A 16,920-nucleotide genomic window follows, 5' to 3' on the forward strand; every position below is an offset into this window, starting at 1 on the left:
TAGGTTGTTGTCATGATATTCATCACGTCTAAGTGTGATGTCATTTTTTAGCATCAACCAATAGCAGTAAACTTCCGGATTTGAGGAAACTTCAAGAATTGTATATAAATTCAAGCATAGGATGGTTCTATATATTTTAGAACCCGGTTGAGAACTTATCATTCCTTATCGAAGTCATAAAAGCTGGTTGAAATACTTGTGCAGTTTCCTCATTCTTTTTCATAAAGACATTCATCCTTAACAACGGTGTGCGAAGTCTTGATTCTCGTTGCTTGGTACGTGATAGCGTTTGTCTTTTATTATAGCCTATATACCTTACATATTTACCTTGTATACATTCCTTCTTACACTCTCGATATCAAAGTGATACCAAATATTTTTCCCGTTAAGGTTTTTGTTTGAAAAGCATTGCGTAATTGTATAAATGATATTAAACCTTTGACCATTCATTTAAAAGGTAATTGTCAGTTTTTCCGCTAAAAGGGGTTACTATTATTCACAAACGTATTTTTAAAATTTAACCTCACAAGTATACCGGATATGGCTGGGTGCGTTTAATATATAAATGTCATATATTTTCTTCTTTACTACAGATACACACATAGCGTTTGTATACGTGTTGGTTGGTTGGTTCAATTAAAATAGTCAATCGTTAAAAGTGGTCCAAGATGTTGCTGTTTGACTTCATGTTCAGCGAAACTCTGAATGCAAGTCTTGTGCAGTCTTCCCTGGTATGTCTGGCGACATTCTCCGCCATAATCTGGTGGTTGCGACCATCAAGATCTCGTAGCCTTCCACCGGGTCCTCGTGGATGGCCAATCCTCGGCTATCTTCCCAATATCAAATTCAGTGAGTGGTGCAATGGCTACCAGACTCATGATGTGATGTGTAAATTGGCCGAAAAATACGGAGCCGTTTTTGGTTTGAAGATCGGGAGCAAGGACGTTCTGGTGCTGAATGACTACGAGAGTATCAAAGAGGCGTTTCACCATACCAACATGAATGATAGACCAGAGAATGCAATGATTAAAAACATTGATAACCTCGGAACAGGTAAGGGTATATAATCTCATCTCATTTATTTTTTATTATTATCATGAAGAAGCTATAATTGAATGTTTATCTGTAAGTGATAAGACCGAAAACGTCCTAATAATGTATAATCTCTATATATAAACATGATAAATGTAAAATTAATCCAAAAAGAGTGAAAATTACTCCAAAAGAGTAACATTTCATTCCAAAAGAGTGAAATTCACTCCAAAAGAGTGAAATGTCCATTCTTTAAGGAGCCAGAGAGGGACAAGTCTTTAGGAGTGGTCCTTTATGGCGGCTCCTTGAGAGTAAAAAATAACGTCATTCTTTTGGTGTGAAATTCACTCTTTTGGAGTGAAAATTTCATCCTTTAGCACTTTGGATATTACAGTTGCAATCCATATACACTCCCTATCATGCCTATGGAGGACATCACCTTAATCTCACATACAGGGAGTATGTATTTCAAATTGAGTTACCTGAATGGGTGACTCCATTTGAAATTCACACTCCCTGTGTGTAGGACATGTCCTTCATTAAAGGGGGTGCATGGGATTTAATCTGAAATAACCCAATTTTGACATTTTAGTCAATGTTGGGGGCTCAATTAGATATCGCTCTGTTGTCTTACCATACCACGACGAAATTGACTCATTCCAATTATGCAAAAAAAATAGAAAAAATGCAAAATTCATTAAGAAAGATAGCACATCATGGCTTTCACCGATAATAATGTTTCATCGGTGTAGTTTTAAAGATAACATACCAACTTTGCAGGTGCTTTGCATGAATGGTACATATGAAAGCCATGTTGGCGGCACCGACCGGCTTTTGTTATTACACAGAAAGCATAATGAAATATTGCGGAACTTATCTGAATGATTGACCAAGTATAGTACAAAATTTCCATAAATGTATTATTCATATTAAATGTTCACCTTGATCCATTCATATCACCCAAATATTTTGCTTGCGTGTACTATATAGGCCATGTACCCATGTACTATTTGAGATTCTGTGATCCCAGCGCAAGTGCAAAAAAATTAAATTATTTATAAAGTCATTCAAATTGCCATTTAATATTTTTGAAATTGAAAATTTGGCAAAAAAATTAAGAAAACAGCTTTATTGACCAAGTAGAACCCCATTCAAATACATGTAGATAATTTATATACTGTCAGTATATAAATTATAGATTCATGTAAATGCCTTATTTTGTCTTAAATATGCAGCTTTCGGCTGAACATTCACTCCAAAAGAGTGAAATGTCCATTCTTTAAGGAGCCAGAGAGGGACAAGTCTTTAGGAGTGGTCCTTTATGGCGGCTCCTTGAGAGTAAAAAATAACGTCATTCTTTTGGTGTGAAATTCACTCTTTTGGAGTGAAAATTTCATCCTTTAGCACTTTGGATATTACAGTTGCAATCCATATACACTCCCTATCATGCCTATGGAGGACATCACCTTAATTCACATACAGGGAGTATGTATTTCAAATTGAGTTACCTGAATGGGTGACTCCATTTGAAATTCACACTCCTGTGTGTAGGACATGTCCTTCATTAAAGGGGTGCATGGGATTTAATCTGAAATAACCCAATTTTGACATTTTAGTCAATGTTGGGGGCTCAATTAGATATCGCTCTGTTGTCTTACCATACCACGACGAAATTGACTCATTCCAATTATGCAAAAAAAATAGAAAAAAATGCAAAATTCATTAAGAAAGATAGCACATCATGGCTTTCACCGATAATAATATGTTTCATCGGTGTAGTTTTAAAGATAACATACCAACTTTGCAGGTGCTTTGCATGAATGGTACATATGAAAGCCATGTTGGCGGCACCGACCGGCTTTTGTTATTACACAGAAAGCATAATGAAATATTGCGGAACTTATCTGAATGATTGACCAAGTATAGTACAAAATTTCCATAAATGTATTATTCATATTAAATGTTCACCTTGATCCATTCATATCACCCAAATATTTTGCTTGCGTGTACTATATAGGCCATGTACCCATGTACTATTTGAGCTTCTGTGCTCCCAGCGCCAGTGCAACAACATTAAATTATTTATAAAGTCATTCAAATTGCCATTTAATATTTTTGAAATTGAAAATTTGGCAAAAAAATTAAGAAAACAGCTTTATTGACCAAGTAGAACCCCATTCAAATACATGTAGATAATTTATATACTGTCAGTATATAAATTATAGATTCATGTAAATGCCTTATTTTGTCTTAAATATGCAGCTTTCGGCTGAACCACTAGCAGGCTATGTTAGCACATTATACAATGACAAAGGTACCAAAATCTGATCATCCGGATGAGCAAATCACTGAATGGGCCTTAAGTTATTGCGGCCTATCATTGTACGTAGGGGTCATACTATAATAGGTAAATTAGTTATAGGGTACGCCTGTATCTTTTTAAGTAACTAAAACTCACGGGGACCATCGACCAATCAAAATAGGGCTGATTCAAAGAATTCTCGTATATTATCATAGTGCGGTGTTAAGAATTTTCATCGTTTGTAACGTCTCCTGAAGGCCTGTAGTTTTAACGCAGTAAAGTGTTTAAAAATGTGGCCATCTACCACAAACTGACAAACTTCTATCACAGTCAGAAATTTGATTTTGAGTTACTGTACAAAATGTTCATGGAAGTCGTGCTATCGCGAATCATTTCTGATCGGTGATTACGCGCGGCTGATTTTGAGATCTGTATAGTATGTGGTGCACCTGGCGACGGAAAGACAACTTCGGAATTTAACCGATCGTCCATGCATGCAAGTACATAAATCATTAACACTGGCGTAAGCAAAATCTAAAATTAAGGTAGTATTGACCTTGATTAAAATTAGAATTGAATATACATAATAATACATAATACGCCTACTCGCCGAGTTTGATAGTATGTATTTAGACTTACCTATTTCCTAGACCTATTCTAACCCGTATCTTGAAAGAATCCTTAGTGCTTGAACCCATGTACCACCAAAATACACCACCCCTCAAATTGAAATTGTTCATCTCCAAATGCATAGGCTTATAGTTAATTTATCTATATGGGGTTTATGCCGGGGCTCTCTGTGCTCTCGGGGCCCCTTGGACAGACCGAGGCAAAGATGGGGGTAGCCGGGGGTAGATGAAAATAACAACATTATAGGGCATACCCCTTTGTCAGCGCCGCGCCCTATCCTATGCTATTATTCGTGGATCCACGCGATAATTCGAGGCTTACCCCCATACCAATAAGTTTACCCATCGACCAAGGAATTCGGGATGCACCAGGCCCGTACGCAGGATTTTTTTTTTTTTTTGGGGGTGCTGATTTTGAAAAAGTGGACTTTTTTTCCAAGGGGGGGCGATTTTGTTAAAAGTGGACTTTCTTCCCAAAATTTGGACCTTTTTTGACCAAAAAAGCATAAAAAACCTGATTTTTTTGCTCGCTACGCTCGCAAATTCTGAAATTTCGGGACTTTTTGTATACTTTTGCTAATTTGGGGAGGTGCGGTCGCACCCCCGCCCCCCCCCTGCGTACGGGCCTGGTCCGATGCACAATGGGGTTTTCCTGAATTCGAGGGTTACCCCCATACCAATAAGTTTACCCATCGACCAAGGAATTCGGGATACACAATGGGGTTTTTCCAAATTCCTATAACTACGTAATAATGTCAATAATGTCCCCACTTTTGATTCATTTTTAATGTTTTTATAATCACATTACTCATGTCAGTGTCATGCATGATGAATAGCTCATTGGTGAGTTGAAAACAAGTGCAACCCACCAACCCACATCCTCCTCGGGATCCTCAAATACATGTAAGCGAGTGTATGGATGAGTACGTGAAATAAGTAGGCCTAACGTCACCTTAGGCCTACTGACCTAACAAGAACAACATGCTATCTGCACGATCTGTCTGTGATCAAAATAATTGTACGCGGAATGATATTGATAACTCATATTTGGCCTAATGGGAAATACAGGGAACATGGTAATCGGAAATCCGTGCTTTAATTTAAGGCATTAAAGCGAAAGAGTTAAAAAAAAAAATTTGTATTTATAAATTGCTTATAGGCCTATGAAAAAAAATGCCAAAAAGACAGAAAATGGCAGTGTTACTATGAAACTCACCCTTTCACCATTTCTCAAAAAATGTATACTTTTAGCAAGCCCCCTGCGTGTTGTAAAGTGTATTTAAGCAGTATCGAATAACAATGTTGACAAAATGACAATAGATAAGCCAAAAAAATCACGGAAATATATAGAATTCGAATAATCTGCCTGAAGCAATACTTATACAATTCAGTGTAAAATAAAATACATACTGCGTATGTGTCAAGTATAAAAGAAGTAATGCTATAATACATTGGCCACTTTTTTACTATGAAAAATAAGTCATTGTGACAGGCATATGAGCAGGTGAACACAGCCAATAACATAATAAGACATAGCAAATGTTATTTGATTGGCGTAATATGAAAACATAACAAGATCTAAATTTACATCCCATTATGTTTGAAAAAAAAAAGTTTTCCCTGAAAATGGAATACAATTGTTTGGGTCGGTGGTTTTTTAGGGGTGGATTGAGTTACGCCAATTAAACAATACTTTTTTTTACCAATATCTGAAAATGCCATAAATCATTATACAAAATAAATGGTCCCAAATTGTCTATTATGACGTCAATGTCAAAAATTGGCTCATTGGTTGCGTACCATTATCTATATAAAAGTAGCGGTCAATGTCAATGCTGATAGGGGATTTTATTATTGAATTTAATATCGAAATTTCATATATCAAAGTCAAACAATTGGTAAACAAAATATCCACAAGTTTTGCTATGTCAACGTTGATATATCGGTTTCTAGAATTATTGATAACGAAATTGAAATATCAAAAAGTAAAAACACAAATGGTTAAACAAAATGTCAAATAGTTTTCATAAAGATCTTGTACAAGATTATAATTTGCATAATAATTGTTTGATATTAAAGGCTTGAATATTTTGGATAGAATCCGTAAGCACGGGCTTCCCTTAGACTATTATCCTTGATCTGATTCTTTTACTGTGTTTCGGCAAAATCAATCGGTGGCGGTTCTTATTAACATTTTGACTACATAATACATTGGAAATGTCAAAAAATTGTGAACAAAAAGATCAGATCAGCTACATTTCTATATAGTCTTAAACAGGCATTCACGTGCTGGAATTGGATATGTTAAACCGAAAAAATTAATGTATTGGTTCTCGTCCCCTCCCTCCTCAATTTCTGAGATTTGTCAGATATTTTTATTTTTGTTTTAGATTTTTCAAACATTTTTAGACTTTGGAATACTTAAGGAAAACTGTTTAAAATAATATAAATAAGTTTATTAAAGAATAGATCATTTTCAAAACTTTTTGTGGACTCTAGAGGGTTTATCCCTCAGAATCTCACATTTGAAAAAAAGGGAAAAAGATTAAGGACCTCCTTCTTTCCTCGAGCACTGTTGGTAAAGACCGAAAACTACTACCAATGCTGATTTTACATTGAAAAAAACCTACCTCCCTCGTCAATTCATGTAAATCCTCTGGATGGACGAGAACCAAAACATTAATTTTATACGGCCTTAGCAAGAAATTTCCTGCTAATTCAAAAGTTTTTCAGCTTATTTTTCTTCTCAATGAGGATATTAAGAATGAGTATTAATTATATATTGTTGTTTAATTCTTTTGTTGCAGGTATCCTATTCTCGTGTGGGGACAAGTGGAAAGAGATTCGAAAGTTTACAATCACAAAGTTGAAGAGTTTTGGTATCGGTAAAAGAAGTTTCGCTGAGAATATTACAATTGAAGCAGAGTGCTTGAATAGTGAGATAGCTAAGATACAAGGGAACCCGTTCTACTCGAGACCCCTTTTGGAACCGGCTACTCTGAATGTCATTAGCTCTATACTTCTTGGTACGTACCATTTACCATAATTTTATGAGACTAGCGGTCACCCGTCTTTCGCGGTCACTGTCTTTCGCGGTCACCGTCTTTTGTGGTACTGATATTTTACATTTTTTAATGTTCTGGTCAGGTGTAATGGTCAGGTGCAATTTCAGTGTTTGAGTAAAACAATTTTATACCTCATTTTGAAAGTTATGGTGTAATTTCACCTGGTGCAGCGCAATAACCCCGGGGCAATAACTGGGACGTAATAATTTTGTCACCGTCGCGACGCGTCGGCGACGCGTCGTAGCCCTTATTGCTCTATAATAATAAAACGATGAGCGACAGTTTTGGGACAGTGATTTGGCTGGTACTTTTTGGATTTAGAATTAAACGACCTGTCTCCTTCGTATGACAAATCGTTTGGACAATGCAAAATCAGTTAACTTTTTATTATAACGAAAAGAAAATAGCCGATATTTTAAATTTTTGAAATAACAATTAAACAAAATATTTTTTGAATGATTTTCATCTGTACAATTTTTGTTTTCACATGCAGGCCAACGATTCAGTTACGATGATGAAGAGCTCCACTTCATCTTAGACAATCTTCATAGAAACGGCAAAGTCGTTGGATCCGGCGGTGCACTCCTATTCGTCCCATCCCTCCAGATATTTCTGAAGGACAAGATCAAAGAATACCGTCACAATTTGGACGTTGTCTTAAAATACTTCAGAGGTATTGTCAGCAAACATCAAGAAGAATTTGATCCTTATATCGAGAAAGACTACATTGATGCTTACATCAGTGAAATGCGCCACAATAAAGACAAAGGGAAACAGTCCTATTTAGACGTTTCCAATTTAGTTATGACGCTCGGCAACCTTTTTGCCGCTGGTTCGTTCACGACGTCAGAAACTCTTTCATGGGCAATTCTTTACCTCACTAAACACCCTGAAATTCAGAAAAGAGCTCAAGAAGAGATTGACAATGTTCTCAATCAGAATCAACCACGATTGGAAGACAAACCAAGTTTGCCATACACATGGGCAGTAGTTTTAGAAACAATGCGACTGGCAACAGTCGGACCGTTGGGTGTGACGCACGCAGTTGCCGATGATACTCGCATGTTTGGGTGTGAAATACCAAAAGGAACTATGATCATGCCTAATCTGTGGAACGTTCACCACGACCCAGCATTATGGAGTGAACCTAACGAATTTAAACCGGAGAGATTCTTGAACGAAAATGGGCAGGTTGAAGAGCCCCCACAACTCATACCGTTTGGAACAGGTAAATTATTGACATCAAAAAGAGTCAACTCCATTCCCCTCCTCATAAATCATTATTGTCACGATATAGTTGGTTGGGTTTGTATCGCAGTAAATTGCGGTTTTTATCTTCAAATATTTGACATTTAAAAATTATGAAATAAACTGTGTATAAAATACATCTAGGGTGGAATGTGTCAAATCGACGTAGCTCGTTAGCCATGTTAGCCACTATTGACGTAAATTGGTGCACTCCACGTTAGTAGAGAAGGTTTAGGTGCTCATTTATATGATCAGTATTCGCCTATAGCACGGTTCCGCCATGATGCAAGGAGAGCCTCGAACTGGCATGACGTGAAAGGAAGAATTACATAACTTTACGCAATGTAATATGACTGGTTCAATTCCCATTTATGCATGCTGCCAGATCAAGGCTCTCCTCGCACATGGCGGAACCATGCAACGGGTGAATATTGGCGTGTTTAGTTGTCATAATGCCGAATTACATTCAATACGACAACAAAACGCTATATACCTAAAATTGTTTTAAAAATATACTCTTTTAATCTTTATATGACAGCAAAAATGCACAAACAATAGATGTTCAAGCATATAGAAAACTCGTAAAATCTCGGGCAAATGTGGTATAGAGTGATACAAAATAGAGTATACATTGATGTCACTCCAACAACACAGTTCACCTGAACATCAACTCAGAACCAGGTCTGCTCAGAACTATATCAAGAGCTGATGATGCCTGCAGACCAGCGAACGTTCTTGTGAATATTATTAATGAAACAAAAGTTCTTCTCGAAATTGTGGCGAATTATTCATTATCTAAGTTTTTTCTTTCCTTCTTTTGTATCACAATAGGTCGAAGATCGTGTCCTGGAGAGCAACTCGGCAAGATGGAACTCTTCATCTTCATCACCCATCTCCTGCAAAAATTTAACTTTAAGGAAGCCGAAGGAGAATCACCTCTCACTTTGGAAGGATCTCTGGGATTGACTTGGAGTCCAACACCTTATCATGTGTGTGCTCATTCACGAGAATGAATGAAGTACTAACTCAACTCTTTCTGAAAGTTATATCATCAGATTGAGTCTAAATTCCTATCACAATGTTTGGGGCAATTGCCGGGGGTAATATATTTCTCTCTCCAACTCTGCCAGGCTGTTGTCGACTCATGGACATCGTGCTCTTTCGTGAACAAAAAGCAAACAATAATAACAGAACGCTGACATATACGTTCATGTGACTTACATCATGGAATGTACACACTTTGTGTGCACGAGGTGTATGACAGATAATTAACTCGCACTATCCAATAACTTCTGTGAACACATTATAATTATATAGAGGTCCCCGGGTGAGGTGATCATTGAACATTGCATGATACTTCCATGACATAATGTTTCAGGACAGAAAAAATCTCAGAACAAAATGGCGGAAAATCCTTCAGCGTCATGCGATTTTTTTTTTTTTTTTTAAAGAAAACAAATAAAAACAAAACTTTATAAACCACTATGCGCTGTACGCGAGGATTTTTCACTAATTACCCTTTTCGACCGTGATGCAGACAAATTTCTATTTTTGATTTTTATGGCAACTGAAACAAAAACGAAATTGTGTAATTTCAAAGGAATGCATCAAATTGTGAGTTTAAAAAAAACTCAAGCGCGCGAGACAAGTTCCTGAAATATTTTTGTCTTGACCTTAAAAAGTAATGTCCTGTATTAAATGTAAATAATGTAAATAATGTAAATACTTATATCTATTTATTTGAATTACACGGTTTACATGTTTATATGTGTATATATTGTAGATATCATGTAAATAATAATTTATCACTTTACAACAATAACTTATTTCTTTAAATCATAGTTCTCTGTTGTACCAAAATTTGAAAAAAGTTTTTAAAAGGATTCTGGTATCAAGAACCCTCTGCAGAGCAAAGTTCTTGAAATAAGACAAAAGACAGAATCAGAAAGGTTCTTCATGATAGAAGAAATACGGGTTCTTTGGAGAAAAGTACGCCTATATATTGACAGATCAACCAGTTGAAGACGACTTTTCCAAAACTCGCTCATAAAATCAATTCTGAAAGTACTATACATTATAGCCAAACTTTTATACTTTTATAAATGCAATCTAAAGAATTCGTTTTATTGTGCAAATACAGCCATTCCTAAATTAATAAAGATCATTTTATAAGACATAACTTTTTTTAGTTTCAGTGTTCAAGTTTGTTTAATTCCGGGGGGGGGGGGCACCCATTTTTAGAATTGACGGGTATATATGCCTACCGGCTTCAGGAAGTTGGGGTCTATCGTCTAAAAAATGGGTCATTGCATTTTACAATTTAAAAAAAAAGGGACCATCAGGTAGAAAATTTCAAAAAAAAGAGCAAAATTCATATTCCCAAATTTGCTGAAATAAGAGAATTTGAAAGTTTCTGCATTATTTAATGGAATATTGATGACAAAATTCTTAAAAAATGGATGGGTCATTGGGTTGCCGAACCTAAAAAAATATCGAGACTTAAAAACAAAGGGGGTGAGGGTCACCGGGTATACTTGACTTCAGAAAAGGTGGGCCTAATTATTAGATAGGTACATACGGTCACTTTATGGAAGGATAAACAAAAACAGAGCAAAGCTCTAAAGAACTTTGACCACCCGTAACCATAAAGTTTCAACATTTACACCAGTGACGTAGTCATGATTTTTTCAGAGGAAAATGTGCATATTTTGATAGGATAAGTATACAGGCGCAGGCTAAAGGCAGATACACATTGCAACATATAACCATTTCCACTTTTGGCAATAACCCCGGTCAAAGCAAATAATCCGTTTGTATGAGTTCAATATACTTGGAAGAGGTCAAAAACAATAGGGATATCCGTACTACGTGCTGTCACTTCCTTCTGTTATTGAATGCCTTTCCGATTCAGACTCCACATCGCAGCGACTGATAATAATTAAAATGTAAATTAAAAAGTACATTTTAAATCTCATCGTGCGATGCTGCGATGTTTTTAAAGCATGTGGGGTCTGCATCTCCTTTTGTGGTCATTCCGCCGATCTATATTTTCCAGCAGCCAATCGCAAGCGTGTACGACCCTGTAATCTAACAAAAACCTGTGAGGGTCCTCTTACCTGCCACGCCTTCACCATCAGGGTCACCATGTCCACACCTGCACGCCCGCCCTTTCTGACGTCCAAAACCTGGACCCGTCCCTATTTTTTAATTATACGTTTCTAATTTTCTTTTCTTTTTTCTTCTTTCTGCTGTTCCTAATGACAAGCCCGCTGACTAAGTACATGTAGGCGGAATTTCAGGGCACAGTCTTATCTGCAACAAAAATGTATCAAGTTTTGTCAAATTTATTCCCATCACAATAGTTTGTTCTAATGCCCAAAGGCTTTGAAGAAAATAAAAGATGGCGCTATTTTCCCCCTCGACAGCAGTACAGACTGCAGCGGTAAAAAAAAAGCAGACCCTGAAAAAAAGTTAGGATGCCCAATCGTTTTTCTGTCATTAGCGATCACAAGGTTAGGCATTTTTTCATTCACTATACTCACTGCACTCACGCGATAAAGTTAGGCAGTTCCCGTCAAGTCCTGAGGGTCATTCCAGAAAATAAGTGCACACCCCCTACAGTACAGAGGAGTAAATTTTCTGCAAAAGAAATGCCCAGATTTCCAGGTTTGCTTCCTCCTGAAAACGACTAGAATATCCAGAAGCTTCCAGATGCGAATGTTTCAAAAAGCTTCAAATTGCATTAAAATGTACAAAATATCAAGGAATTGTCCGAAATCTGATTTTCGATCGTGAACTAATTTTTTGAAACTGGTCAAAAAGTCTGGAAATCCAAACTGTGTACATCTATTTTCTGGAATGGCCCATTGGTCCGAGAAGGGTTAGAGTTATGGTTAGGTTTTGGGTTGGGGTTAGGATCAGGGCTTCAGTTATAGGTTTGGGTGACGTTTAAGATTAAGGGATGGGTTTATAACTAAGTTATTAGGTTTTCGGACTAATAACCCTTCTGGACTATCGACATGAGGATGTAACCAAAAGCAGATAAACAAGTTACAACTCAAGCACTGATGCCAATCATTTCAATTACTTGTCCACATTAGGTGTTTTTGAAATATTGGTACTTCCAGCTTCGATGACACCTGTCACTTTCGAAGATGTCCGAGTGATTTGATGAGACAGGTGCCTTGTTCAATTCTTAGCAAATCAATGATGAATTGATTGCAGATTTATTTGCTCCATTGTATTCACACATACAAACCTCCTCAGACAGCGAATGGAATTTGTCCAGCGTAACATCACGAGGTGCCAATGTAGCTGGGACGTATAATTATTTTGGGTTCATTTGCCAGGGGGATTTTGCAACATTGTGCCATTTTACCCCTCTTCTGAAAAAGCCCTGGCTACCAATTCTTTGGATAAATTTGACAAACTACTTTATACAGAATCTCAGTGTGTGTCCCCTTTCCAATTTTGTACAGAGAACTTTGTATGTGTGGTTGTATGGGAAAATGCGGATGCACTCATGTTTTCACATTTAAACCGTGGAGTGGACCTATCTGCAATGGAGGACTGTCCTCGGTTCAAGTTCTGCAAACGTCCCCAAATGCATGTATGATGCATTTGTGATATATGTCTTCTGTCATGCACTGATGTCCAGTTGCGAGGTAAATTTCAGTGGCGTAGATTTCTTTTTGACATTGGGGGATGGAGTTGAAAAAAATTCTTGAAGTATAGTGAATCCAGCATCTTTTTGCGACAGAATAAGTTTATGGTACTGCGTACAAAGTGTGCGAAAAATGTTGCCATATTGAAGCTAAACTGGTGAAATATTGTGCAAAAGTGGAATAAATTCGAGCAAAGTGCAAAAAAAATTGCACTTTTGGAGCTAAAATGGCCAAATATGAGGATAATTTGGTCAAATACCCCCACACAGGCATTAACATTGGGGGATGATTATATGGACCACCCCTGGCAAAATATTGGGGGGATTTATCCCCCCATCCGCCTATGGTAAATGTCATCATTACACACAAAATATCAGAAAACGTTCTCAGTATGTCCCAAACAGCGTCCACGATTGGAGGACATTAAACGTGGGGATGCATGTGCCTGATAAGACTATTGATCTGAAGACTTCCTGTGATTGAGCTAATCAACCATCCAAAGGTCACATAATGTTACCGCAGCATCATCACTGATGAATGAAGGAAATACCATCAGATAAACTCCTAGATAAGAATCTATGCACATGTAATTTGATCTACAAACATTTGCTGATATTACTAATGACAAAAAGAAAACACATGAAGACAGTAGTGAGGTACTTTTGTTTTGTTTTAATAATTTCCACTGGTGTGTTTTTATACAAAGAAGCCCAATTATAGCCAACTCGCTTTTTAGTACAAGCTCATAACAATCTTATAATGCAGGATAGCTGTCATTTCATCTGTAACTGTTTCAGAATTTTCCACAAAAAATATATTTCTTTACAGGTAATACTGGAACAGTATTAACCCCATGAGAACTACCTGCCAATTGGCCAAAAAGAAGTTTTCATTATCAATTGGCCCAATCAGCAACATTGTTAGAATAATTTCACCACGCAAAAAAATTGGGGTGAATTATTTACAAAGCTCCATTCCGATTGGTGATTAAAGTGAAAATATCAAGTAATTGACCAATTGGAGGCAATGTTAGATCGGCAGGTAGTGCTCAGGGGGTTAACCACAATACCCTATTCTCATTTTATTTGATAGCACAAATAATACAGCGCTACTAACATAGTATAAAATACTTCACTCCATTATTTTTACAAACGATAAGTTTGTAAAAGATTATTATTCAATTTCCCTTTTAAATTTGTTTTTACTGATGTAACAAATGCTTGATTATGAACTGAATATGCCGAGTCGGGATAACCTAATTAGCTTAATTACAGATTAGTGATTAAAGGAAATACAATTTGAATGTGTAAGGTGATAATTATCATCATGTTTTTTGTGACTAGAGCTTTTATTTTTCACAATCATGAAGATCGTAATTCATCCATTCATTTTCCAAGCTCAAAGATCTTAAAATTAACAAATTTGCTTTCCATGATCAAAGTTGCAACAATCTTTTTGGAAGATTTTTCACTTCCATGTGACCTTTTGGCCAAACCATCAATAAAGGCCCATCATCTGATATTTTCCAAAGACTGAGCTAACTAACCAAATAGACAAGAGTCGTCATGTCAAAAGCTCACGTAAGTGAACAAATTTAGTTGTGTGTAATGGTTTAAACTCTACCAATAACCAAATAGAATTGGAAAGGAATTTAGCAAGGAGGTATCCCAAGTTATGACTTCCCCTTAGGTTCAATAAATTCTTCACATCTTTATCAGAACATTGAAAGTCAACATTTAGCTTTTCAAAATCCATGCCAGAAATTCTATTATGATTGGTGTGGCTCTCTACCAATATTGCATTCTAATATGTGACCTATATATACCTATTGTTGAACTGGTTTATGTGCTGCATTCATGTCAGTGGTACACTTTTGGGCTATTCCAATTGAAATCCATACACCCCCTATAGAAGACACGACCTTAATCTCCCTACAGGGGATGTACATTTCAGATGGAGTTACCCATTCAATTTGAAACTCACACTACCTGTGTGGGAGATTAAGGCCATGTCTTCCATAGGGGTCATGGATTTCAAATGAAACAGCCTTAGTTCAAAGGTACCTTCATAAAGTTAATTGTTTTGCATGAGCCATAACAACCAGCACATAATTCCCTCTGCAGGTGGGTGCTAATAACAATGGATTATTAATAGCAATGTTCTTATATATGCAACATTTTGCAGGTGTTGTTTCATTACATTATAAATCCAATTCATGGGTTATCATCAATACACCCATTAATGAAACACGAGCACTGTTTTAGGACAAGTTGGCTCCCAAATTCTATTTCAAGAGAAAACTCAAACAACATCCCAAATTTACTTTTCAAATATGATTTAAGAATTTGATTCAATTAACAAATAACATATTTCTGCTCGTATCAGTTCTCTGTTAATTCAGTTCACCAATACCGATCATTATTTAGGTATTAGGCAAAACGGACAATTTTGTAAACTGAATGAATGGGGTTTGGAAACTACCACCTATGAAACCAATCAAATGGAAAACATGGCAGGATGTATTAAACAATCCACTGTATGGAATTGTGGGTCATCTCTAATGAGCAACTGAAAACGCAACACTGTACCAAGTTCCAAAAGAAGTTATGCTAATGACTGCATTATGTAGATTTCAATTGTGAGAGTTCTGAATATCGACAAAATTCTTTGGATCAACGATTACATATCCCGACTAGGCATATTCTAAATCCAATACCAATTTACACGCAGTTGATGGACAATGATTTTGTGTATAAAATGCTTCACATACCAAACCAAATGTTCAGTGCTCCCTAAAAGGGAGGAAACAAAAAATACAGCTGTTGAATACTATGGAGTCATCTCTTTTTGGACTCATAGTCCTACATTACCATTCCAATTCAGACCAAAAATGTGAATACACATAAAAAAAACATATTTCACTTGGTTTAAACTGTTTATTTATTTTGATACTTTTTTAGTTGGTTTCTGATAGAGCTTCACTTATAAAGTGTGTATCAACATTAATAATAATAATAATAATTATATCAAATTGATTATTTACTACACAAAACCTACAAATGCAAAACTTGGACTTAGACTGCATCAATACAGCACTGCTGAATAAAAATCACTACAGGTAACACATCCAAATAAAGTTACAAATATTTCTGTCGGTACTGACTCAGGCGGCATCAGAAGTTAGAGCCAAATGCAAAGAAAGAAAGAAAAAAAAAAACTTCTTTTAAAAGTTTGTCTGTATTTTTGTGTCATCTTATTTCTTCTAAATATGAAATGGCCAGCATTACATTGATCAAGACACACAATTTTTTTTCTTATTAACATAATAAACAAATACTCACTCAAAACTTGAATAAATTGTGCTCAAAAACTTTGACAAATATCAACACAAGTCAGAATCCCTGGTATTTTTACAATGTACAAAAATAAACCCACACAGAGTGTCTTTGTCTTTTTTTCTACCAATCCCAAAACCTACACATTCTTGGTAAGTAAATGATTCTCTGCTGTCAATTAGCAATCGGGCTCAATCATGAGGTGTATCAAGGACATAATTAATTAAATTGTATAATGTTTCTTTGACAGCTGCCATCCCTCAACATACATTTGTTTTCCCTGTTGCTATGTATCAGGTAGCTACAAATTGTTGTCTACATCACATACTGGACTATCTCAAAAGGCTGCCTTGTGTGATTTTATTATCATTGTTTTATTTCATATTGTTATATTATATTTCAGCATGCTTCTTTCTTTTGCGAATGGACACAAGATTGTAATATTGTGATAATACCTCAACATCAATATATAAAGTTAATTTTACTATACCTTATCACAATAAGAAGACAATAATACAAAAATCACAAAAGGCAGCCTTTTGAGATCAAACAGTGAAGCCAGCAAACTGTTTAATGGGTATTCTTCCATAACATGGTTTTCTTTTGTGTACATCGATAAATTGTCCATTTACCAAAAAGACAAAA

The 16,920-nt window shown here is 36.1% G+C and overlaps 1 protein-coding gene across 1 annotated transcript; it reads left to right on the forward strand.

Annotated features, from left to right (window-relative positions):
• The first annotated feature begins 151 nt into the window (after positions 1 to 151).
• On the forward strand, positions 152 to 10,455 carry LOC140159073 (cytochrome P450 2U1-like). Its single transcript, XM_072182404.1, has 5 exons — positions 152 to 275; positions 594 to 1,053; positions 6,771 to 6,989; positions 7,522 to 8,256; positions 9,108 to 10,455. Exons 2-5 carry the CDS (start codon positions 669 to 671, stop codon positions 9,287 to 9,289), a joined length of 1,521 nt encoding a protein of 506 aa, XP_072038505.1. The 5' UTR covers positions 152 to 275; positions 594 to 668; the 3' UTR covers positions 9,290 to 10,455.
• Positions 10,456 to 16,920: the final 6,465 nt, after the last annotated feature.

The sequence above is a fragment of the Amphiura filiformis genome, chromosome 8, assembly GCF_039555335.1.
Source record: "Amphiura filiformis chromosome 8, Afil_fr2py, whole genome shotgun sequence".
Lineage (NCBI taxonomy): Eukaryota > Metazoa > Echinodermata > Ophiuroidea > Amphilepidida > Amphiuridae > Amphiura > Amphiura filiformis.

What these genes read in the sequence shown, in the direction of transcription:
- LOC140159073 (XM_072182404.1), top strand. Translation starts at nt 669, where the DNA reads ATGTTGCTGTTTGACTTCATGTTCAGCGAAACTCTGAATGCAAGTCTT. An exon ending in CATTAGCTCTATACTTCTTG is followed by an intron (nt 6,990 to 7,521) that starts GTACGTACCATT and finishes TTTCACATGCAG; the next exon opens with GCCAACGATTCAGTTACGAT. An exon ending in ACTCATACCGTTTGGAACAG is followed by an intron (nt 8,257 to 9,107) that starts GTAAATTATTGA and finishes GTATCACAATAG; the next exon opens with GTCGAAGATCGTGTCCTGGA.